The following is a 23,297-nucleotide window of genomic DNA, read 5'->3' as shown; positions in this document are numbered from 1 at the left end:
TATGAAGTATGATCCTAAATCATGTGCGATTTCGTCCGATTTTATATGGCTTTATTTGATTTTTCAAATAAACGTTAGGAAATCGGATGTGTTGGGGTGGATTTTAGATATCAAATGTCTAAATAGCCATCAATCACAATTTAGATTATGAAAAATTAAATTATACTCCATCATCCATTTAACACAAATAAAAAATATGGACTGATTCGTATTTTTCACATTGAAAATAATTATAACAAGATCTCAGCCACATATATTGTCAAGTATGTAAAAAACAAATTATTGATGAGTTTTTGTTAAATTTAATACAATTCTTTTATAGACAAGTGCATTATTGATGAGTGGTATACATGATGACCTCCTCACATCAGCCAGATCAGAGATATTAAAATTTAATCAAAGAAAAGGAAAATCAGAGTGAGTCAAGAAGTATTTTGAAATGGAAATTGCACATGGATTACACATTATTTTCAAAAGACAGTGTTGTTGGTGTACTATTTGTTGGAACCTTGTTGGAATACAATTTTAAATAAATCGAAAAAATAATTTTTCTTTTCCCCATTTAGTTAATCTTCTTGGATTTAATGTTGTACTAATTAGTAGTCTATTTTTAGTATTCAATTATTTTTGTCTGGTTTCAATTGTGTTCGTGCATTTCAATTTTGCTAACATAATAGCGTGCTTTATATCGTACCAATATCATGACTGAGTTTTGAACCTATTATTGAATAAATAAATTATAGTTAACGATACATCAACGACGAACAATTAATTTAATAATATATCTACAAAATATATTATCCACGGTCTAAATATTCAGCGATTTTTAGTTAGTAACCTCCTCAATTTTAATTTATTTTTATATATTCTAATTTTTAAAAAATATTTAATTATGACTACAATCATTCCCATATTCTTTAAGACAAAAACATATCATTCCATAATTGCATACACATTTCTCTTAACTTTCTACTTGGCATATGGTATTATGAAAATAGTTAAAGCTGCCATATACAGTAAATCAGTATCATCATATTTCACTTGTTGTATGTTAACTAAGTTATTAATAGGGATAATTGCGTGAAAATACACAAACTTTGCCAAAAATCCATATTTGACGCGAAGTTAGGATTTTACATTTTAATACACCAACATTCGTTGTTGTTCAAATTTGACACGACTTAATTCTTAAAAATTCAAAAAACAACCCCTTTTGTAAAAAATTATACAAAGAGTCAAAGACCCACTTATGTTATTATTTGGGACATTTAAACCAAAACAAGATATTTTCTTATGATGTTTTCTTTTAATCTTTGATCCGCGCCTAAAATGATTTAAAAGAAAACATCGTAAGGAAATATCTTGTTTTGGTTTAAATGTCTCAAACTATAACATAAGTGGGTCTTTGTATAATTATTTACAAAAAGAGGTTTTTTTTTGAATTTTTAAGAATTAAGTCGTGTCAAATTTGGACAACAACGAAAATTGGTGTATTAAAATGTAAAATCCTAACTTCGCGTCAAATATGGATTTTTGGTAAAGTTTGTGTATTTAGGTGCAATTTTCCCTTATTAATATCAAACAACACTTCATTAATGTTCCACTACACAACAACATCTCAATAGATTGAATGCAATCACATGGAAAATTTGACCCCCACATTAGTTATTAAAAAGAACATTTAATCCCATTAAAACACAAAATTGTCTGCCTTAAGACAATCATGCATCATTGTTTGTTTGCCACAAACTGCCTAAAGACTGCAGTTTTTGTTGTCCAAAAATGATGAAAATATATACATGTGCCCACAATCCACTACAATTTGTTTTTACTTATTTACCACCGTAACTACAAATGCTATATAAAATTCGCAATGTTTTGCCGTCATAATGTAATGTGGGATTTTTTATTTGGGCTCGAAAAATATTGCAAAATATAGAAACATTATATATAAATTTGTCAACTTTAATATGTCGTGAGGTTATTGTAAAAAATGTTGAAAAAATATGTATGTATCTACCAAGTTTTGAACATTATGATAATATAATTAAAGTGTTGAAACGTCATTATAATGTATGGTATTCACTCTAATTAAAATTTAGTACTCCTACTTAATTTATCGTTCATTATTTGTGTTAATTATGAACGACCGACCACAATTTAAAAAAAAAATTATGTGTGGAGTATTCATTATCGTTCATTATTTGTGTTAATTATGTGTGGAGTATTATCTTTTTATAAAAAAAAAATTAGTATTATCTAGAATCGGTATATATGTGAAATTAATTTAATATTTAAAGTGTCCGTCCTAGCACAGTAATGAATCAAATATTTAAATTAACGGGTCAAGCATAAAATATAAAATCATCTCAGGCATTTGATGATCTCCTACTTAATTTATCGTTCATTATTTGTGTTAATTATGAACGACCGACCACAATTTAATTTAGTAATCTTAAATAAGATATGGTCAAAGCCTATCATCATTAATTATGGTCACGACTATTCATGGCTAGCTCAACTTAAAATTTCTCGAATTCATTTCTGCAAAATTTCAATCACGAAATTATGGAATATGCGCAGTGTTAATGGTTGCTTTTATTCATTTTTAAATAAAAAATTATATAAAAAAATTTCATTTTGAATTTGAAAAGATAAAATTATTCTTATTTAAATCATAAATTTTGCTCCTCTTCAAAAAAAAAATCATAAATTTTGCTAAAATTACGAAGTTTGCTCGACATGCTTGACCAATGCAAGTCTAGCATGTCGAGTATTAGTGGTAAAAGCACTAATATTGGACACGTTTGATCATTGCTAGTCGAGTATATCGAGCATCAATGTATTTGTAGTAAATACATTATTGCTTGACTTCTGCGAGTCGAGCACTAATGATAAATACATCAATGCCCCACATGTTCAATCATTATAGGTCTAATATTTTTAGAAATTTCACTAATGCTCAACATATGTCGATTGCGAGTCGAGCATCAATGCAAAATACACTAATGCTCGAACTAAGAGTAAATAAGTCATAAATAAGTATAATTTATATACCTATTCTGTAAAAGGTGAGTATTCTTTTTTAACTTTTATAATGGGTATATACTTTGTCCCTATATATATATATAGGGAGAGGTTCAGGAAAGAACCATAAATAAAAAAAGAACGGAGAACCATTTTCAGCCATTCGATCATCAAGATCTACGGTGGATACATCATCTTATTGGATGAATGCAGATCCTGGGTTCGAATCCTGAAGGGAGCAATTTTTTTTATTTTTTTGAGTGCATTAATTTTAACAGCGAATGCATTAATTTTTACAGTGAATGCATTAGATTTGATGGTTCTCCCGTTCTCACAAATATATATATATAGGGTGTGGTTCTAGAGAGAACTACATTATTTGTGAGAACGGGAGAACCATCAAATCTAATGCATTCACTGTAAAAATTAATGCATTCGCTGTTAAAATTAATGCACTCAAAAAAATAAAAAAAATTGCTCCCTTCAGGATTCGAACCCAGGATCTGCATTCATCCAATAAGATGATGTATCCACCGTAGATCTTGATGATCGAATGGCTGAAAATGGTTCTCCGTTCTTTTTTTATTTATGGTTCTTTCCTGAACCTCTCCCTATATATATATATATATATATATATATATATATATATATATATATATAGGGTTGCGCTAAAATAAGACTCAATCTTATGCTATAAAATAAGACCCAATCTCAACGCTTGATCTCAATTCTATCAATGGCCAGATTTTGTTTTGAATGAATTATCCGAAATGCATTAGGGGGTTAATAATGTAATTACATTTCCTTAATTAATATATTCCCACAATTTAGGGGATCACGTTTGCATATCTTCAGTCATCCATAATTTTTTCCATATCTTTATTAACCCATATTTCGCAGGTATGATAACAGATTGAAAAAATCGTGAGTTTTCTTCACTAACCCATAAGATAACAGAATGAAAAAAATTCAGTTTAATGTTCAGTCTAATTTTATTGTTCAGATAAAACAAAAAAAAAATTCATACTACTAAATCTATTTATTCATAGAGTGACTACATACTGATTAATTCATGTACTATATATGATTTTTAGAATTCATTCAGCTGAACTAAAATATTCATGAGAGCCGACATCAACAATAAATTACAGAAAAATTAGTACTAACACATTTATACAACTAAAATATCATCACAACCTAATAATTAGAAGTAAAACTATGAAATATCTTGAAAATTAATTTTCTATTTTTTGTTATATGATAACTTGAAGTACAACCTAATAATTAGAAGATAAACATTGTATTAATTGAATTGCTATTTATTATTGAAAAAAAACCCATAAATTGACACGACACATTATTTACCCAAAAACCATGCTATATCTTGATATACATCTTTTTATTCTGGACTGATATTTCAGATCTTAAATGCACGATAAAGACAACTGGGCAATGGATCCCATATAATATTTTTATTTTCTATAAAAATTACTAGCATTACCATTTCCTAATATTTAATCAATTTAATAATCAATAACATGACAAATTGAACCACGTGGTCATGTTGATACCAACTTTCATACAACGACAGAAAAGCAACCCTGCTTATATACGCATAATATGAACTATATGATAAACATTAAATTTATTGTCATGGATAATTCATAATTGAGTATTCATTTTAATTTTAGTATGAAATTTTAATAATTATAATTATAATAATAATACTATTAAACAATTTTAATAACACCAGGACATATGTTTCACAAAATTTGTTATATTTTTAAATATAACAAAATTTAGCTATATATATGCATTTGATACTTTTGTTATATATATAAATATAAACAAGTTTTGCTATATTTATAAATGTAATAAATATTTGATACATCAATCCATGTAACTAAATTTGCTACGCCTAAGACTATCAAAAAAATATTTTTGCTCTGTCTCTTCATACAAACATACACATGCAAATTTTATTATAGTACTATTACTTTAATTGCTGATAAATTTATTTTTTTCCCAATAACTTAATTATACATTCACATGACACAAAATTAGCAATACCATTATATGTTACTAATTTTTGTACACCTTAAAATATCATAATACTACTTCCTCCATCTATAATATCGTTATCACGTTTGTAGACGGCATGAGTTTTAAGAAAAATAGTGGATAATATATTAATAGTGAGTATAGTTACGTTATGAGTAAGTGAGTTCCATTATTATTGTGAATGAAGTTTGTTATAAATGAAAGTAACAAAGATATTGTATACCAGCCAAAATGATAAATGTGGCAACGATATTATGGACAAATGAAGTATTATTTAATGACATTTATAAATCTTACAATAGTTTATAATACAACTACTAAAATATTTTGGTGCAACATGTAATTATGACATCACAATTTTTTTTTTAGAATATGCACGCATATAGTCATATAGCCATATTGGGGATTGAAACTCAATATTTGACCTTCCATCTTAAAAACACAAATTTTGGTCATTTTTTGTAATTTCGAACTATATTGCCCTTATCTTGGGCGGACCGAATCGGGTTGGGCGCGGGTTCGATTGGATTGAATCCAAAACCTTTCACAAAGTAAAGTTTTTAGGTGCTCCAACTTTACCACTCGAGTTATACTTGATCGATAGTTTTTTTTTCAATCTTAAACTTAGATTTAATTTTTTGTATACGGAAAGAATATATAATCAATAGAATGCACATGTGATGTGATCATAAATTGAGGGATCATGTCCAATTTGTACACGAAACTGATAAGAGCAGTGGCAATGCTCAAATTATATAGATGCCTTCTCAATAGAATTCAAAAAATCCAATTTGTCATTTTACTGAAAGAGTTCCCACACAAATTGACTACTCCTTTAATACATCAATGTCACACAGGCCTCATCACAAATTCATTGAAGGTGGCCCCGTTTTTATATTTATTTTGAGTAGTCGTGATGATAACTTATTAATGTTGGCCAAATTAATTACATATTTTAAATCAGCTTTCAACAACGAAAATTAAAATCAGAGGGTCTGATCCAATATTTATTCACGATCACCAAAATGGAACGTTGAACATTAACATTATGAGAAACCAGACTTTAATTATATAAAATTGCGGACATATATAGAATAAATTATAATACGATGAAATTCTTTTATCATGTAATTGAATTTATACATGTATGTGTACTATATATAAGTTTATCGGTTGTGCGACGATTGGATCAACAATATTTAAAATTTAACAACTTTTCCTCATGTTTTCATAAAAATGATAGATTCAATTGTTATATTACATAATCAATGAGATGGTATAAAACTTTTACTATATTTTTTTCTTCTTTTTTTGGGGGGTCTAGAAATAAAATCGTGAACTATTTTGAATTTGTAATTTTGACGTGATTTTTGAAACGTGCCGAATTAAATCACCACTTTTTCAATTTTTACAATTTCGTCCCCCATTTTTTTCGGTCGTCAAATTATTGAGTTGGAGTTTACGTGGATAACTAATCCACGTAATATTCATGCTACGACGTCGTTTGCAATAAAATTGCTGAATATTGAAAATTATGGTGCAAATATAGGATATAGTTCCTTTAGAGCATCACTAACGCATTACTCGAGTGCCTACTCGAGTAGAGTATTGCACTCGAGTAGGGCATTGCAGGTGAGTGCTACTCGAGTCTTCGAGTATACACGAGTAATTTCCTTTTTTTTAAAATTATTTTCTCCTCTTTAAAAACAAAAAAAATCAAGTAGGCTATCAAGTAACCCCAATGCAACACTACTTACTCAATAACACAACCACTATCAAGTAGGCTATCAAGTAAGCCCATTGCGGATGTTCTTATAATTTGGAGAATTTTTTAATTGAAATTATACGAAACGACGTCGTTTAGGCCTCACAAAAATGATGTTGTTTTTATTAATTCACGTAAGCTTTTTAGCTCAACACTATGGTGACCAAAAAAAATTGGAGGGGCGGGGAACAAATTGTAAAAATTGAAATTGTGCTAATAATTCGTCACATTTCAAAATTATGTTAAGATTATAAATTCAAAATAGTTCGTAATTTTATTTGTTATTTTTTTAATAATTTTTTTTATTTTTTTATTCGGAGTACTTTAGACACAAGAAACCGCATCTACCTATGTGCTATGTCAAAATTAGTCATTAGCTGCTAACCAACAAACATTAGTAATTCCCTCAAAAAAAAAAAAAACAAACATTAGTAATTAGCCAAATAATTGCAGTTGACTTGCCTGGCCAACGTGATAAATCTAGATATGCATGTCATATGAAAGGTGTTTTAGATCTTAAGTTCTATATATTGATTCTAGTTATATTTTCAGGACATGTTATGTACATAATATAATATTGAAAATTGGAATTATTTTAAAAGATTAATTACATATAAATTATCAAATTTTCATTTTACACACAAATTTTAAAATCTTAATTAAAATTACTCAATTATTAATTTTTTCTCATTTTACGTACTCGTCCATTTTTACGACGAGAGAGTATTAGAGGTAGAAAATCATAGACACGATGCAATAATTGGATACGATCGAGCTTGAAGTTGATATAATTACACTTTGTCATACTTGAGCTAGTTAGACCATTTGATACAACTTGTATAATAATTAATAGGCTAATAGCATTATGTGAGATTCATGTCTTCATTTATAGGAAAAATATCATAAGATATCTCTTATTAGATAGTATTAGAAAAATAACCACATAATGTTTAGGATAGCTATATCAATTACTCCATTATAGATAACCACAAATTATGAATACTATTTGATTTGATCCCTAAATTCCAAGATTTCATCAAATAAGTTCAGGTGCATTTCCAAATTTCAATTGAACACGAGAAAGCATAGTTATACCAGACAAGAATCTTGAACTGCAATGAAAGAAAACGACAAAACATAATGGGACTTTGGTTGCTTCCTTTTTCAACATAGCTCTCCAAAAGGCAAAAACCAATAATAATTACCCACAAGGGACGCAACACGACCACTATAACCTTCATTACATTTCAAGTAAAATTTAAGATTTTGTTATAGAAAACCCACTAAATACTTGTATTTTTATATAACATCTAATTTATTACCTCGTCTCAAATTGCAAACAAAAATAACTAATCTCATTTATACTAAATGCAATACGTAAACTACCGTTGGCGTGGGACACAATTCAAAGCACGTTAAAAAATCGAGGGCTCATTTATTTGAATGCAAATTAATAAATTGTACATGTAAATGAACTAAGTGATCGGTAAGTTTTATGTAACAATCATCGGATTGGTAATTTTAAGTTGGAATAGAAAGAAATTGAGAATTGAATTGTTTTGAATATTATTTATTTGAGGATGATCTAGTGGTGATTATCAACTTTTTTGATTAGTGAGTATGTCACACTTAATTTTTTTCAAGTGTAATTGATAATAGTTCGTTAGTCGATTCTCACACGTATAAATAAATTTATAATTTATCGTGCTAAAAGAAGAGTTCTAGATATTAATAAAAGGAAAAATTGCACCTAAATACACAAACTTTGCCAAAAATCCATATCTGACGCGAAATTAGGATTTTACATTTTAATACACCAACTTTCGTTGTTGTCCAAATTTGACACAACTTAATTCTTAAAAATTCAAAAAACAACTCCTTTTTGTAAATAATTATACAAAGACCCATTTATGTTATAATTTGGGTCATTTAAACCAAAACAAGATATTTCCTTATGATGTTTTCTTTTAAACCATTTTAGGCGGATCAAAGGTTAAAAGAAAACATCATAAGGAAATATCTTGTTTTGGTTTAAATATCCCAAATTATAACATAAGTGGGTCTTTGTATAATTATTTACAAAAAGATGTTGTTTTTTGAATTTTTAAGAATTAAGTCGTGTCAAATTTGGACAACAACGAAAGTTGGTGTATTAAAATGTAAAATCCTAACTTCGCGTCAAATATGAATTTTTGGCAAAGTTTGTGTATTTTCACGCAATTATCCCTTAATAAAATTATTATTCCTTGATATATGTCAATATATGCATACGGACATACCACTTGGAAAAACTATCATGTTGAAAAATAGATATATACGCATTTTCTCAAATACCCAACCAAAAAAATTTGAATTTCCCACCACACATAACTAACTTAAGAAACAGCAAAAAAATAGTAGTAGTAAAATAAGATGCGAATCACTTTTTTACCGTTGCATAAAAACACCATGGAATCAGCTGGGGACAGGCAAGGGGAAAATATCAACGGTTGGGATCATCTCAGACCGCCGGTCGGCCACATCAACGGCCGATCGCCACTCCACGTTCTTCATTTACTTTTCCAAATTAATATAATTATTAGGGAGAGCAGTCATGATCTCCTTCACAAGCTGCACGTATATATATATAGTATCTATTCTTATCATGGACCCTCCGTTTCTCTGTCGATTTCCCCCCCGTCTCTCCCTCTCTCCTCTCTCACACACCACACGCGGTCTTCTCTCTCTCTTTCCACAATTTTGCTTTTATAAGCGCTGATTCCGTGAATTCTGGTGGATATTGTTTCGACGCAGTTTTCGAATTCGTTGTACTGGTGGAGACTCTTCTGGAATCTTCAATCCGTGATACAAACTCTTTGTTTTCCTTTTCTCCTCCTCAATTTAGCAAGCTGAGGAAAGAGCGGGGACCTCAAATTTGTGACTGATTGCAGCTCGGCGGCTGGAAGTAAGTTTGACTTGGATTTGTTCCGTTCTGTGTGGTGACTGGGAGGGGATGGGGAAAGCAAATTTTCATTGGTTAAACAGTTTTTTACATTTGGAGTTCGAACGCTGAGATCTAGTTCGAAGTTCAGACCGCGAAATTGATGTGTTTTTGTCGAGCTTCGCGAGTAATTTTGAGCTGCCGTGATTTTGTTCTGTTTTAAGATCGTTCGAGCAAACTTAGCTACCTGTGTTTAATTTTGATTGTTTAAGTAACTGCGGAGCGAATTTTGATTTTGCTCTGTTTTTTGTTGATAAGCATAACCTCTTCTGATATAGCAGATATTTTTATTTGCAGTAGTTTAGTGTTCAATACATTCGTTTTAGGAATCATCGCAATACTGTTGAGTTCAACTATATGAAACCCGAAAGAAGATGACGCTTCGAGCTTTGGAAAAGTTATATAGTAAAATCAGAACTTCTGAAAAGATGACAAAGATTGATTTGGCAAACATTAGACTGAATATGGATGGAACTGGTTAGAAATATTGTACATGATTTTATATGTCTTTCTGCTAAATTTATCTCAAGAAAGTTGTGACTTATAAGGTGATGGACTTATCAAGTGCATCTGCACTAGGTTGATGTGGTGTCTTGGGTTCCTGAAGGTAGTTTACGTGTCTTTTCCATTGCCAATATGTTTGATGTAACTATACATGCGTTTGTTTATCTATTGAAGTTTATTCATGTGATTGAGCATCGATTTCTCAAGTCAATGTATAGAAATTCTTATTCTTGGGGCATGTTTGATTGAGAAATGTATAGAAATTCTTATTCTTGGGGTATGTTTGATGAAATTACAACTAATGTTTTTGTGCACAGCTGAATGTTTACGCAGTGCATCGGTATAAGTTTCAAGTATCAGTAAGGAAATTTATGTACAATAAATTGTAGGCTTCTATTGTTCGAATAGAATAATAACGTGCATTCTGGTCTTGTGTTGCAGGTGTAATTGGTTGTGTGGGGATCTGATTTTGGTTGAGCTTATAAAACTTAAGAATATTTAACACATCTTCTCAGAATTGCAACATTTTCTGTTTAGTCTGAATGATGGACAGCATGAGTCTTGACCCGAAAGCTATGTTAGGGACAATGGATGGTTTGGGAACCTCTGATCACGCCTCGGTGGTCTCGATAACCTTATTTGTAACTCTCCTGTGTGCATGTATTGTGATTGGTCATCTATTGGAGGAAAATCGTTGGATGAACGAATCTATTACAGCCCTCATAATTGTAAGTATCCTTTTCTAGTGTTTACATGTGATACATGCATTTACTGGTGGCCAGCTTTCATTTAGAGTATCTATTATGTTCATCATGATTGCTTTTCTTGTTAATATGATTATTGCTGTTTCTAAATGAAAGGGTGTAGCGACTGGAGTTATAATTCTGCTAATAAGTAGTGGGACGAGCTCACATCTCTTGGTGTTCAATGAGGATCTTTTTTTCATTTATCTGCTTCCACCAATCATCTTTAATGCCGGGTAAGTTAAATATGTTATACACCACCTCTGATGGTCCTGATTGCTTGCACATATTCATTGTGAATAGTCCTCGCGGTCTTCATGCTACTTTATCAATGTTGTCTATTTTTAAAAGAAGACAATGGTTTCTTTTCCTCCAGATACATGGCTAGTTGTCATGAAACATTTTTTTTATTCACAAAGAAATTCATTCCTGCAATCATCTTTCTATGCTTGATACACCTATTTTTCTTATTATACAATCAGGACGGCGGATCTTAAATATAATTTCTTATATTTGTATTGTATATTTTCGTTCATAAAAAGTTAAGTGTATAGTGTGCTTGTTAATTGTGGCAATAAACTCAATTATAGAACATACGAAAATGAATCATATCAAATATGTCTGCTTTGGTTTATAGCTGCAAGTTTTTCCAATATGGTGAGTTTTGATTTTTTTTTTTTTTTCAGGTTTCAGGTTAAAAAGAAACAATTCTTTCGCAATTTCATGACCATAGTGATGTTTGGGGCACTTGGTACCTTGATATCCTTCATCACCATATCACTAGGTATTCCCATTTTCATTAAGTTAATATCTAAGAAAAAAACCTTGGCTCTTAACTTTCAGCAAGATCATGTCCATTTTAGTACTATCACTTCACTGTTTCAATTTTTATGATCTAAACATAAGGGGAAGGGACTCTTGGGCTGTTTCATGCATGCTCCACTTAACTTTTTTCTTTCTATTGCTCTTTGTAGCATTTCTTTGTTCATACATGAATATATGTGTGTGAACATCTACTATTTGCAGCCTGAAGCGGTTTGACAATTACTCAATTAGATTATCAAATATACCTAGAGAAGGTACCGACCAGTTTTTTTTTTACCAACAGCTTGCAGTGTCTACAATACACTTCCACTATTTCAACCATATGTTTTCACTTAATTTTGTACAAGTATCAAATTTTGTTCCATTTAAATAAGTAGGGCCATGCCAAACCTATCTTGGTAAATTTTTATATACATATGTATGTATTGTATATACAGTATGAGATCTAGTGAGAATCATCTTTTTGGTGAGAACTAAGAACATGTGCACACACACATAAAATCCATGAACAAGAGATGACCAGACCGAACAAATAAATGTATCACAGGCACAAGATTGACAATCAACTAATGTGGTTGTGCATGTGTTCTTAATTCTCACTTAAAAAAGCCATTCGAACGTAATCCTATACCCTTAAATGAAATGAGAACTGAGAACCATTCTCAGTCCTTCGATCGTGAAGATCTACGGTGGATGCATCATCTTGATGGATGAAGACAGCACTTGGGTTGAATCCTGGAGGGAGCGAAAATTTCATTTTTTTCGAATGCATTAAATTTAACAATGAATTCATTAATTTTATCGGAAAATGCATTGCTCTCATGAAAAATGTAGTTCTCACGATAATCACATCCTATATATATATATATATAGGGTTGGGATCTATGAAGAAGTAACTATATTTCGTTCTGAATAAGTCAATAAATTTACTGAATAAATCACGCGACCACATGAATAGTTATTTTACTGAATAAACACGTACATTTTTCGTTCATGCGCTCGCGTGATTTATTCAGTACATGTATTGAGTTATTCAGTCTTCGTTGTTTCCTTCTACATTTAGCATTCTTTATTGATCCCTTCCCTATATATATATATATATATATATATATATATATATATATATATATGTATGTATGTGTCAGTGTGTGTGTTTGTTCACCGAAAAAAGAGCTGGCAGTAACATTTAATACTGTTTCTTGGATCTACCATGTTCCAATGGCTGTTGATCTTTATGTTTGGGGACCTTCATGTTGTATATTGATACGATCAGCTACTTAAATTATTGCCTTTTGGGATAAACTTTTAATTTTAGAGTTTTGCCTTCAATAGTTTCAGTTAACATGTGTTTCTGAGTCACAATGTAATCCAGAAGGGGATAGTATAGACAAAGACGGGTAGAAGTAGAAGAATATATTTTTTTTTTGCAACTGTTCAGTCTGTGATATTATTGCAATTTCCTAACCATGCGCAGGCGCTATTGCCATCTTCGAGAAAATGAATATTGGTCTTGCAATTGGAGATTACCTAGGTCCCTCTCTCTCTCTCTCTCTCTCTCTCTCTCTCTCTCTGTGACACACACACACACAGCTGCAACATCACATGTATTATCTCGGCTTAAACTCCTTTTGATTCTATCCAGCAATTGGAGCAATTTTTGCCGCAACAGATTCAGTCTGCACGTTGCAGGTACACTTTAAATTCCTGTAATGATTGACTCATCGAAGCATGCTGAAGATGTTCTTCTAGTATGAAGCAATATGTCTACTTACGCAGGTGCTAAATCAGGATGAGACTCCATTGCTGTACAGTCTAGTTTTTGGAGAAGGTGTTGTGAATGATGCAACATCTGTAGTGCTTTTTAATGCAGTCCAGAACTTTGACCTGTCTAATATCAACACCAGCGTAGTTCTGGGGCTAATTGGAACCTTTTTTTATTTGTTTATTTCGAGCACTGTACTGGGAGTTGTGGTGAGTCTCTCTTCCAGTGTCTATCTCTCCGGGGAAATGATCATTCTTTGTTACTCTCCGTTTTTCATTGATGAACAATTATCTTTTACTTCAGACTGGACTGCTTAGTGCATATGTCATAAAGAAGCTCTATTTTGGAAGGTTGGTGACAATTTCTTGTATCCTTCTCTTTTTTTAAGAAACTGCATCTAAAGTTCAATAGTACTACTTAAGAGTTAATGTTTGTGAAGAGTTCTAGCGGATCATACTGCCCCCAGGCCCTATCTGTTGCCATATTACAATAAACTGCATTATCAAGTAACCAAGCTATGGAAGTTATTCTCCATAATCTTTGGCTTTGCTAATTAGATAATGCAAAGATAAAAATAAATATTAAGATGAGCAAACTTATTATACCTTACCAATTAATCTGTCTAATCTGGGTTTCTTCAATGAACTGCAGGCATTCCACTGATCGTGAGGTTGCCATTATGATGCTCATGGCTTACCTTTCATACATGTTGGCTGAAGTAAGTTTCTGAACAACTTGCCAGGAGCTTTTTAAACTTTGAATTTGCTTTTAGTGACTAATATTATGTTGTAGACCTTTTACTCGTAGGAATGAACTCTTTGCCTTACCTGTGGTTTCTTGCAGTTAGCAAATCTAAGCGGTATCCTCACCGTGTTCTTCTGTGGGATTGTGATGTCGCACTATACCTGGCATAATGTCACCGAGAACTCAAGGATCACCACCAAGTATGACATTTTTTTTACTCAACGTGCAGTTAGCTACTAGTAGTGGTCACTGCAGCTTCTGTTTCAATCTTAAGTATTGCTTTATCCACAATGCAGGCACACCTTTGCGACATTATCCTTTGTAGCTGAGATATTCATATTCCTTTATGTTGGCATGGATGCTCTCGACATTGAGAAATGGAGATTTGTTAGTGACAGGTACAGTGGTTGCCTAAGTAGCATACACACAGAGGCACTAGTAATCACAACAATTCCTCATCTATGTAATTACATGTGTACTTGTGTTTTATTTTGGAATTTTCTTATATCGCATCTCTTTCAATTTTCAGGCCGAAAACATCGATCTCTGTCAGTGCAGCTCTACTGGGATTGGTTTTGGTAGGCAGGGCCGCCTTTGTATTTCCTTTGTCATTTTTGTCCAACCTGACCAAGAAAATCCCTCATGAGAAGATCAGTTTTAACGAGCAAGTATGATTTCGAGATCCTTGTACCAAAATCTCCATGACCTTCGTTGGGTTAGCTTACAATTTTATATTATTTGCAGATCACAATATGGTGGGCTGGTCTTATGCGAGGTGCTGTTTCTATGGCTCTTGCTTATAACCAGGTGAAATCTTATCTCTATCTTCGCACTTGAATATGCGGGGTAGGGTGGGTGGGCGGGGTCGGGTTAACATGTTGCATTAGCTTTTCTATGGCCTCTAAGGTCGTTAAGTTATAGTATAGAGGGGTGGTGGTTATGCCATTCCCTGTGAAAGAGTATCCTAACTCCTTTCTTTTGCTCCTGCAGTTTACTCGAGCTGGCCATACCACGGAAAGTATAAATGCTCTCATGATCACCAGTACAATAACAGTCGTGCTCTTCAGCACTGTGGTAAGTATTTTACTACTCTTAGGATGATTAATAAGATGCATGATTGAGTATTTTTGTCATCAAGAGTAGGATTTCTCCCCATCTTCAATGGGATAAGAATTAAGCAAAACTAGCTTAAATAATAGAAATAATCAAGGGTCTTGGATATCCCAGAGTTTCAATCCTTCTAAGTAAACAAGGAATTAACCTTATTATTTTTATCTATCAAAGTTAATCCTTCAAAGTAAACGCCCCTTGAAGGACTAGGGCTAAATGGTATGTGTGATGCATGTACAAGTTATGAATTCAAATAATACGTATATTAGACTAATCACAACCTTGAAGATTTTTAGATACAAAAAGATACTTATCATAAATCAAAATAAATACACATGACTACTAAATTGTCCTTAAAAATAATAAAAAGAAAAGGATATTATGGAGACATCAAAATCTAGAAGAGCACACATTATTATAATAGTAAAAGATTTTTACTTCTAATGATAACTTCGATAGATAAAAATAATATATAGGCCAATCTCCACATACTTCGATGGTTCGTTTGTTGAAAAATATGTTAACAAGACTTGATATATTTGACTAAGATGTTTTTTACTGTATATGTAATGTACCAATATTAGGAGGGTGAAATTATGGTAGTTTGGTATGTATCCCACATAATCACACATATTTGGATAATAGACAGCGGTCCTTTGCTTTAACAAGAATTTGATTTATGAAGCAAACATGATATTAACATATCATAGGTAAACGTTCCATTAGGCTACTGTTAGCTTGCATCTCGATAGCCTCTCTGATTCTTTCTGTATTCCCATCCTGCAAATCATTCTATTCCCTCTCAATCCATCTAAACAGTGACATTCTGAGTGGGACGGTCGACCCGTGTTCTTGCAGGTTTTCGGCTTGATCACGAAACCTCTTGTGAGGTGCTTGCAGCCTTCATCAAAAGAGCTAAACAGAATGGTCTCTGCAGATCCACTTACGCCAACTTCCTTCACGGTGCCACTTCTCGGTGAATGCCAGGACTCCGTTGCTGAACTGTTCAGCGGAAATGGACAAGTTTCCGAGGGTGGGCAGAGCATTGCCCGTCCAAGCAGTTTAAGGATGCTACTGACGAGGCCTACTCGTACAGTCCATTACTACTGGAGAAAATTCGATGATGCGTTCATGCGTCCCGTTTTCGGCGGCCGTGGCTTCGTCCCTTACGTCCCGAGCTCGCCAACGGAACAGAGCGTGCCTGCTCCGCTGGGAGAAGCCAAACACTAAATTCTAAAATGCTCTTTGCGCCAGTTTGTCAGTCTGCTGACACAGTTTTGGGGCCCCTTTGGTTTGTGATATCTTGATTGCTACTGTTTCTCGTTCGTCGTCGTTGCACGTGACGAAAGATTAGTAGAGGCTGCAGAAATCATTTCGTGGTGGTGGTGGTGGTGTTCGTGTTCGTTTCAGCTGTGAGTATTTTGTCGGGCAGTCGCCGTCGACCGGAAGAGTGCGGAGCTCTGAAGGGTTCTCTCGCGGGTGTGTATTTATTTTTTTTGTAAGCAACGCAGGTCATATAGGATACAGTTCTTTCTCTGTATACGACATTACATGAGATGTATAGTGAGTTACCGGTGTAATCACTCCTTTTGTGTGTGGATTTCAACTTCCTCCAGTTCGGATTTTTTTACCATTTCAGATCCTCTCTATCTATTCTTCTCTACAACTATTCAACGTGTAATAAGATCATAAGATAATAGTAGTGAATAATGCGAATAAACCAACTTCTATCAACAATCCACATGTATAAATTTTTAGAACAAAGGTGTCGAGCAATAGCAAAGAGAGATATTCATCTACTGAAAACCAAGATTCCTACAAAGACTCCAATATTTCTTTTTATTTGATATAATCAGTTCTTTTTACACTCATAGGATCCATCAGAGCTTTCATCTGAAACTATCAACAAGCATAGTACATGCGGATGGCTTGTTAAAACCAGCCACTAGATCTGTCCTATTGTTAACACAAAATCCCGAGTCATTATCTGCACTAGGCTCGTAACATATTCCCGATAATCAAACTGATGAGAGCGACCATGCAGACGAACAGCGGAGGGAACCCAACTTGGACTTTTCTCACGCCACTCTTTGAACTCGACATTGCCTGTACAGAAAAAGCATCAATCAGACTAGTCGTGGAAATCTAAGCGTTGGCTGCCTCGGATAAGATGGTTTCTAAATTCATCCATTAAGAGAATGTTATGTTGAGATTGCATAACAGGGGCAAATCTGTCACAATCTATTAACTGAAAAATAAGATTTTAATGGAAAGGGGGGTGGGTGAGTAAATTGACCCACCAGATCTTCCTTCAAAGTTTCCTTTTCACGGTTGGTGTTTCTCTGTTCTATTTTTAGCTTCTCGATAGTGTACTCTGCCTGAAAAGAAAACCAGAATTTAAGCATTTCCTATTGGAATGATGATTAATCGAGCATTTTCGTTCCAGCACGTGCTGAAACATGATTAGTGAAACTTCAAAAGTGTGAAACAATATGAAGCATTGAACTAGAAGTAGAGCTACAAGGCTTATATATAATGGGGAAAAAAAAGCATGGTCAGGTATCTACTTTGCTAAGTGAATATTAAGCAGTTTTAAAACGTATCCCTTTACTGAATCCTGATATTGATTGATGCAATACTGACCTCAACCAGCTTCGAGTCCATAGCGCTAATTTTTGATCTCAACTCTTCTATTTCTTTTATTAGCTTCAATTTCACCTCCTCTAGATCTTGCACTTGCTTCGAGTTATCATCCTTGGCAGGAACAGAATTCTCACTGTCCATGACCTTTACCGATCTAGACTCTTCCATGTTTTTAACAAATTTGACTGCCTCCACTGGCTTAATCGGCAGCTGCACCCAGTAAAAGATGATTACATAATTACATAAGGTCCACAAGAATAGCAATCCGAGGGCAAAATAAATGGTGTAAACCAATTTAAGAAATGATGCTAATAGGGACATAAGACTAATGAAAGATGTGCACTAAAAAATATTAATACTAAAAGTATAAAAGCAGAATAAGTTGGGAGGATGAACAAAGTAATTAGCATACGTTTCTAATCAAATTTTTAAGGGTTGAAGAACGGAGCAAGTTTCCCGAACCCTGTGATCTATCACCCAATCATTATGAAGTGGCATTAAGATTTCTCACCAGGTCAGAAGGAAGGGAGTCCTCAAATCCATTCTGCAAAGTATCTTTCAGAATTGGAGGTTCATTATGCAGTTCTTGATTGTTAACTCCATTAACAGGCAGCAAAACAGGTGACTGGTGTTCTTGAGGAATTGGAGTCTCATAATGTGTTTCTTGCTTGATAACTCCATTAACGGGCATCAAATCAGGTGAATAGTGTTTTGACATCAAAATCTCATTAGATGGCTCTTGCTTTGAAATTACAGTAGCTGGTGGCTTTACAGGAGAACTCGGTGCACTTGTAAGAAAAACCCTGAGCTTGGTCTCTTCAATGTACTTTTGACTATCTTTAGCAAACTGCCAGAAGGAATAGAAGAATAAGAAGAAGAAGAGATATTAAAGAAAAAAACAGTGAAAAGCTTTTCATTTTTTATGTGGAGCCACTAAATATGCAAGGACAAGATAAATTATCAGCTACAAAACTAATAAATTCACTTTAGACGAGATCCTACCATGCTAGATGTAATCTCTTCTTCACTTGTGCCATATGGTACCACAGTGCTCTGAATCAGAAATTTATCTTTGCACTGCATGTCTGAGGGGACAGATTTCTGGGCTTGCATGGTAACTGTATGAAAGAAGTTACTCAAAAGCTTGTCAACAAGATATGAACCTTCAGTCAAATATTTTTTATTTTGCTAAAAAAGGTTTGATTAAAAGAAAAGAAAATCAAGGCACATATCTCTACTGAAGACAAAAATAAAAACAAAAGAAACCAAAACGGCACATATCGCAAATATGCATATCAGAGATTGACTCATAGTGCAATAAGTGTGATAAATTGGAGTACAAGATTGGATAGAGACTATCCTTGTTAGAATCATTTGGTAGAAGCTATTATAACAGTCAGAGCAAAATAGTTGTTGTATGGCATGAAAGAACATCTCAATATCACACATCATCCACCCTGGTTCAGAAAAACACATAGAACAAAAATAGATATAAGAACATAAAACAAGGAAACAAACTAAAATACCTGTGAAATCATAATTCGCCTTTGGCTTGATTATACCAATATTAGGCCTAACGCAGTACTTCTTTGGCGATGTAGTTTTCACCTGCATAATAAGTGTACAACTTTCAGCAAGGAAGACTAATACCCACATTTGTTAACTTGTAGAAATAGGAAAAAATTAAATCAGCAGGCTAATTACACAATCTAACAATAAGATATTTTTCAAAATATCAACATTCATGAGATAGTAAACAAGTACAATAGTAGAAACTACTTGACCTTGAAAGCTACATACTGATCAGTGGCATTCAGAAGGTGAACAGCACATGAGCTCTGTTTCTTCACCTCACCTAGAGAAACCAATGGGAGTGTCAGACTATGAATTTTGTGGATGAAGCAGATAAGCAACAATTTTATTAGTTAAGACAACATGATGACCTGGTTATCATGACAACTACTAAGTTGTAAGGATGATGTTGAGAAGCAAAATCTTAAAAGTAACTGTTGTCACAAGCAATTACCTTCTTTGGAGACTCACCATCATTTTCGGTCAAAAACGTGTCTCATCATATTTATAAAAATAAATTTCTTTTTCAATAGTTCCTGAGTGTCTTCAGTTCAAGTGAAACACAATACAGTATGCATGCCATAATTTCAGCAGTTGAATTTATTCAGGTAAAACATCACTTAAACCACCTAAACTGATGATACACTGGCAAAAGTGAGAACAAAAGATATGTTGGAAACAGATATTGTCTATGCCGCAACATGGGTACAATAAGGCTTGCGGTATTTCAATCAATGCCAATAGTAGGAGGGGATTAGCCATTTTAAATGTCAACACATTAAAATTATCCTAAACTTACATATGAACTTAAGTTCCCGAGGCTGAATCTCCACAAGTTGAGTATTCATATTCTCCAACCTGAAATTTAGAAGTCACCATATCAAGGAAGCACGCCTCTCAAAGTCCTAACTACGTCCCCATGACTATAAAATAAAAATGGTAAAATAGAAATAAAATAAAGACAAACCATTCATTTCTACACAGCGCCAGAGAAATTTAAGGTGCTTATCGAACTAATTAATTTTAGTTAACACAGAACTAATACAACAACTACGTGATTCCCATCCTTCTCATCCATAATCGAAATAAGAAAAAAATACATTTAGGTAGAATACACGCAGTTTAAGAAATTACAGTAGAAACTATCAGCAACACAAAAAAATTGTGATGTTCAGCTTCCACTTAATACATATAATAAACAAATTTCACGACTTCATCTGCCGTCGGCACGATCTACTCATTCAAAACACAGTGCATCCCGCCCTTGGTTTTACCTTGCCCTAGAAACTAGAAGAGATTCCATAATTACAAAATCTCACTAGATTCAAGGAATTTAGAGCCAAAAACATATCGCCATCGCAAATTAAAAATATATAGAGACTTCGCACAACATACTCAATCGCCAAACGAAATCACATTTCCGGTAACCGTTGCTCACGCCGAGAACAAACAGCCACAAACAGACACACACACACACACACGCACACACAGAGGCACAAATAGGAAAGGATCAAACTTACCGAAAATGAGATGCTTGTGAGCAGATTGGGACCTCCGCAGCAGCAATAAATCAAATTCAAAACGTAAACAGTTATGGCATTCACAAAGAACAGCTGAAGTAGGTGATCGGAAAAAACGACGGTATATGGAGTTTCAATTTTTTGAGAGAGAGAGAGAGAGAGAGAGAGATCAAAGGTTCTTTTTTATTTTCTTTTTACCGAGAGAGAAATGGAGTAGACTTTAAGTGATAAAGTTGAGGTTCCTAGCATATTATTCAGTGTGGTGGCGACCATTAAACCAAGGTACAAGCAGTGGACATTGTGGTAAATTAAATCACACTTGAGCGTTAAATATTACTCCCATCGTCCCCTCACTTTAGTCATCGTTTGAGCACGATTATTTAAAAGAGTAAAATTATAACGTAAAAATATATGAATTCATATTTATTATAGTATAAATTAATTATTCAAAAAATATATATATATAATCGAATGAAAGAATTAGGAAAAAAAATAGGTAAAGTCAAGTAAGACGTAAAGAAGTAATACTTAAATTACTAACAATTATAAATATAAAATAATGATATTCTTTACGTGTAACATTGATGATAAGTTAAATTGAATAATTATACAATTATTAATTTACAGTCATGTATATAAATGGATCATAATAAAATTAACAAATCAATCAATTATGATCAAGCGCAGAGCGAATATAATTCCGATTTCGTGTAAATTCTTAAAACTTAACCCCTTATTCGTGTTTAAAGAAAATAAAAATAAAAATAATTTTATCAAATTATATGCTAAAGTTATTAGAAGAGAACCCCTATAAATTATTTCTCGTATATAAATGGATTCTCAATAGAATTCAACCATATATTCAACGAGAATATTGTCTTTTGTGGTAAATGAGAATAATGAATAAGTCAATATAAATTTATGAATAAGTTCATTTAAAAAAAATTATGAATAAGTTGTTTGTAATGCATAAACAAGCATAGTTCAGTTAATGTGATGAAAATTTTGCCTCTTTCAAGATTCGAACACATATTTTAACAAATACGTCTATTCGTGTATTACCTTATTCATAAATTTTATTAACTTATTTGTTATAAATTATCATTCTCATTAAATCATCTCCCTCTCTAGATGTATGAGTGTATATCATTCAACAAAAAGCTCAAATCAAATTAAATTTGAGTCACAATAATATGAGAAAACTAAATAAATAATGATTGTGAGTGGAGAAATTGACACATCTTGATGGGCCACATATAATATACTTAATAGATAAATGAATTGATAAATAAAGGGCAACATATTGTTGGTATAGTAAATTGAAAATGATTATTTTTGTGAATGTACAAAAATGACAAAAATTTATTATTTTTATGGACGAATGAAGTAGTAAAAATTTAATTAACCTATAAACTACAAACCTTACATTTAACCTATAAAACAACTACACTTAGGGTGCGTTCTCTTTGGTTGTAAATTTATCATGAGAAAAGGAGGATAAACAAAACTTCACCCTTTAAATCATTCCTTTCTTTTCCCACATTTCTTATTTGACCCTTACTCATTCTTCATTTACACTACAAAGGAGGGATAATCCCTCATTTGTAGTGTAAATGAAGAATGAGTATGGGTTATCTTATTTAATATTATATATTGCCTTCTTCATTAATTTCACAATCTCATGAAAAATGGTAATCTCACTGTAACTTATTATATCTGTATATATATATATTATAACGTCAAGTTTTGTATAGTCTAAAAAAAACATCAAGTTTTTTAATGATATTCTTCAAATTTACTTGAGTGGGTTATCATTATCAAGGTCTACCACTACGAATCTACGAATTCAAACAAACATAATTAATGTCCCAATAAATTCTTCACTATTTTTCAACTTTCTTGCATCTTGAACGTTGTATTACTGTCGCTCAAACAAACATATACTAATAAATTAATATAATGTCCCAATAACTTCTTCATTATCCATGTTGGAAATGAAGATTTGCCCAAGGTACTATTGACATTAGTTATAAAAAAAAAG

The 23,297-nt window shown here is 32.6% G+C and overlaps 2 protein-coding genes across 4 annotated transcripts; one reads left to right on the top strand and one right to left on the bottom strand.

The window, feature by feature from the left end:
* Window positions 1-9,482: 9,482 nt before the first annotated feature.
* LOC130991636 (sodium/hydrogen exchanger 1-like) lies at window positions 9,483-17,159 on the top strand. 2 transcript variants are annotated; one of them, XM_057915951.1, is made up of 16 exons: window positions 9,497-9,797; window positions 10,655-10,696; window positions 10,779-11,065; window positions 11,198-11,316; window positions 11,767-11,864; window positions 13,380-13,436; window positions 13,548-13,594; window positions 13,682-13,876; window positions 13,971-14,017; window positions 14,319-14,385; window positions 14,511-14,611; window positions 14,708-14,809; window positions 14,941-15,079; window positions 15,156-15,218; window positions 15,402-15,485; window positions 16,380-17,159. In XM_057915951.1, exons 3-16 carry the CDS (start codon window positions 10,880-10,882, stop codon window positions 16,749-16,751), a joined length of 1,677 nt encoding a protein of 558 aa, XP_057771934.1. In that variant the 5' UTR covers window positions 9,497-9,797; window positions 10,655-10,696; window positions 10,779-10,879; the 3' UTR covers window positions 16,752-17,159. The 2 variants fall into 2 exon arrangements, with proteins under 2 accessions (XP_057771935.1, XP_057771934.1); XM_057915952.1 differs by lacking the exon at window positions 10,655-10,696 and having other exon boundaries at window positions 9,483-9,797.
* A 174-nt stretch (window positions 17,160-17,333) lies between these two features.
* Window positions 17,334-21,545, bottom strand: LOC130991637 (vesicle-associated protein 2-2). Of its 2 annotated transcripts, none has more exons than XM_057915954.1 (9): window positions 21,257-21,545; window positions 20,536-20,594; window positions 19,949-20,019; window positions 19,691-19,772; window positions 19,167-19,282; window positions 18,676-19,011; window positions 18,165-18,374; window positions 17,822-17,899; window positions 17,334-17,627 (listed from the first exon to the last, which is right to left on the bottom strand). In XM_057915954.1, exons 2-9 carry the CDS (start codon window positions 20,582-20,584, stop codon window positions 17,514-17,516), a joined length of 1,056 nt encoding a protein of 351 aa, XP_057771937.1. In that variant the 5' UTR covers window positions 20,585-20,594; window positions 21,257-21,545; the 3' UTR covers window positions 17,334-17,513. The 2 variants fall into 2 exon arrangements, with proteins under 2 accessions (XP_057771937.1, XP_057771936.1); XM_057915953.1 differs by having other exon boundaries at window positions 20,536-21,023; window positions 21,257-21,455.
* Window positions 21,546-23,297: the final 1,752 nt, after the last annotated feature.

The sequence above is a fragment of the Salvia miltiorrhiza genome, chromosome 7, assembly GCF_028751815.1.
Source record: "Salvia miltiorrhiza cultivar Shanhuang (shh) chromosome 7, IMPLAD_Smil_shh, whole genome shotgun sequence".
Lineage (NCBI taxonomy): Eukaryota > Viridiplantae > Streptophyta > Magnoliopsida > Lamiales > Lamiaceae > Salvia > Salvia miltiorrhiza.
The sequence above is the reverse complement of the archived record's forward strand: the minus strand, read 5'-3'. Positions and strand labels throughout refer to the sequence as shown.

Excerpts from the sequence above, each read along its gene's own strand:
- LOC130991636 (XM_057915952.1), top strand. The coding sequence starts at position 10,880 with ATGATGGACAGCATGAGTCTTGACCCGAAAGCTATGTTAGGGACAATG. Across the intron at positions 13,437-13,547 it reads TGCAATTGGAGATTACCTAG|CAATTGGAGCAATTTTTGCC; the intron begins GTCCCTCTCTCT and ends GATTCTATCCAG. Across the intron at positions 15,219-15,401 it reads TGGCTCTTGCTTATAACCAG|TTTACTCGAGCTGGCCATAC; the intron begins GTGAAATCTTAT and ends TTGCTCCTGCAG.
- LOC130991637 (XM_057915954.1), bottom strand. The coding sequence starts at position 20,584 with ATGAATACTCAACTTGTGGAGATTCAGCCTCGGGAACTTAAGTTCATA. Across the intron at positions 19,773-19,948 it reads ATCAGTATGTAGCTTTCAAG|GTGAAAACTACATCGCCAAA; the intron begins GTCAAGTAGTTT and ends CTTATTATGCAG. Across the intron at positions 19,012-19,166 it reads AAGAGATTACATCTAGCATG|TTTGCTAAAGATAGTCAAAA; the intron begins GTAGGATCTCGT and ends TCCTTCTGGCAG.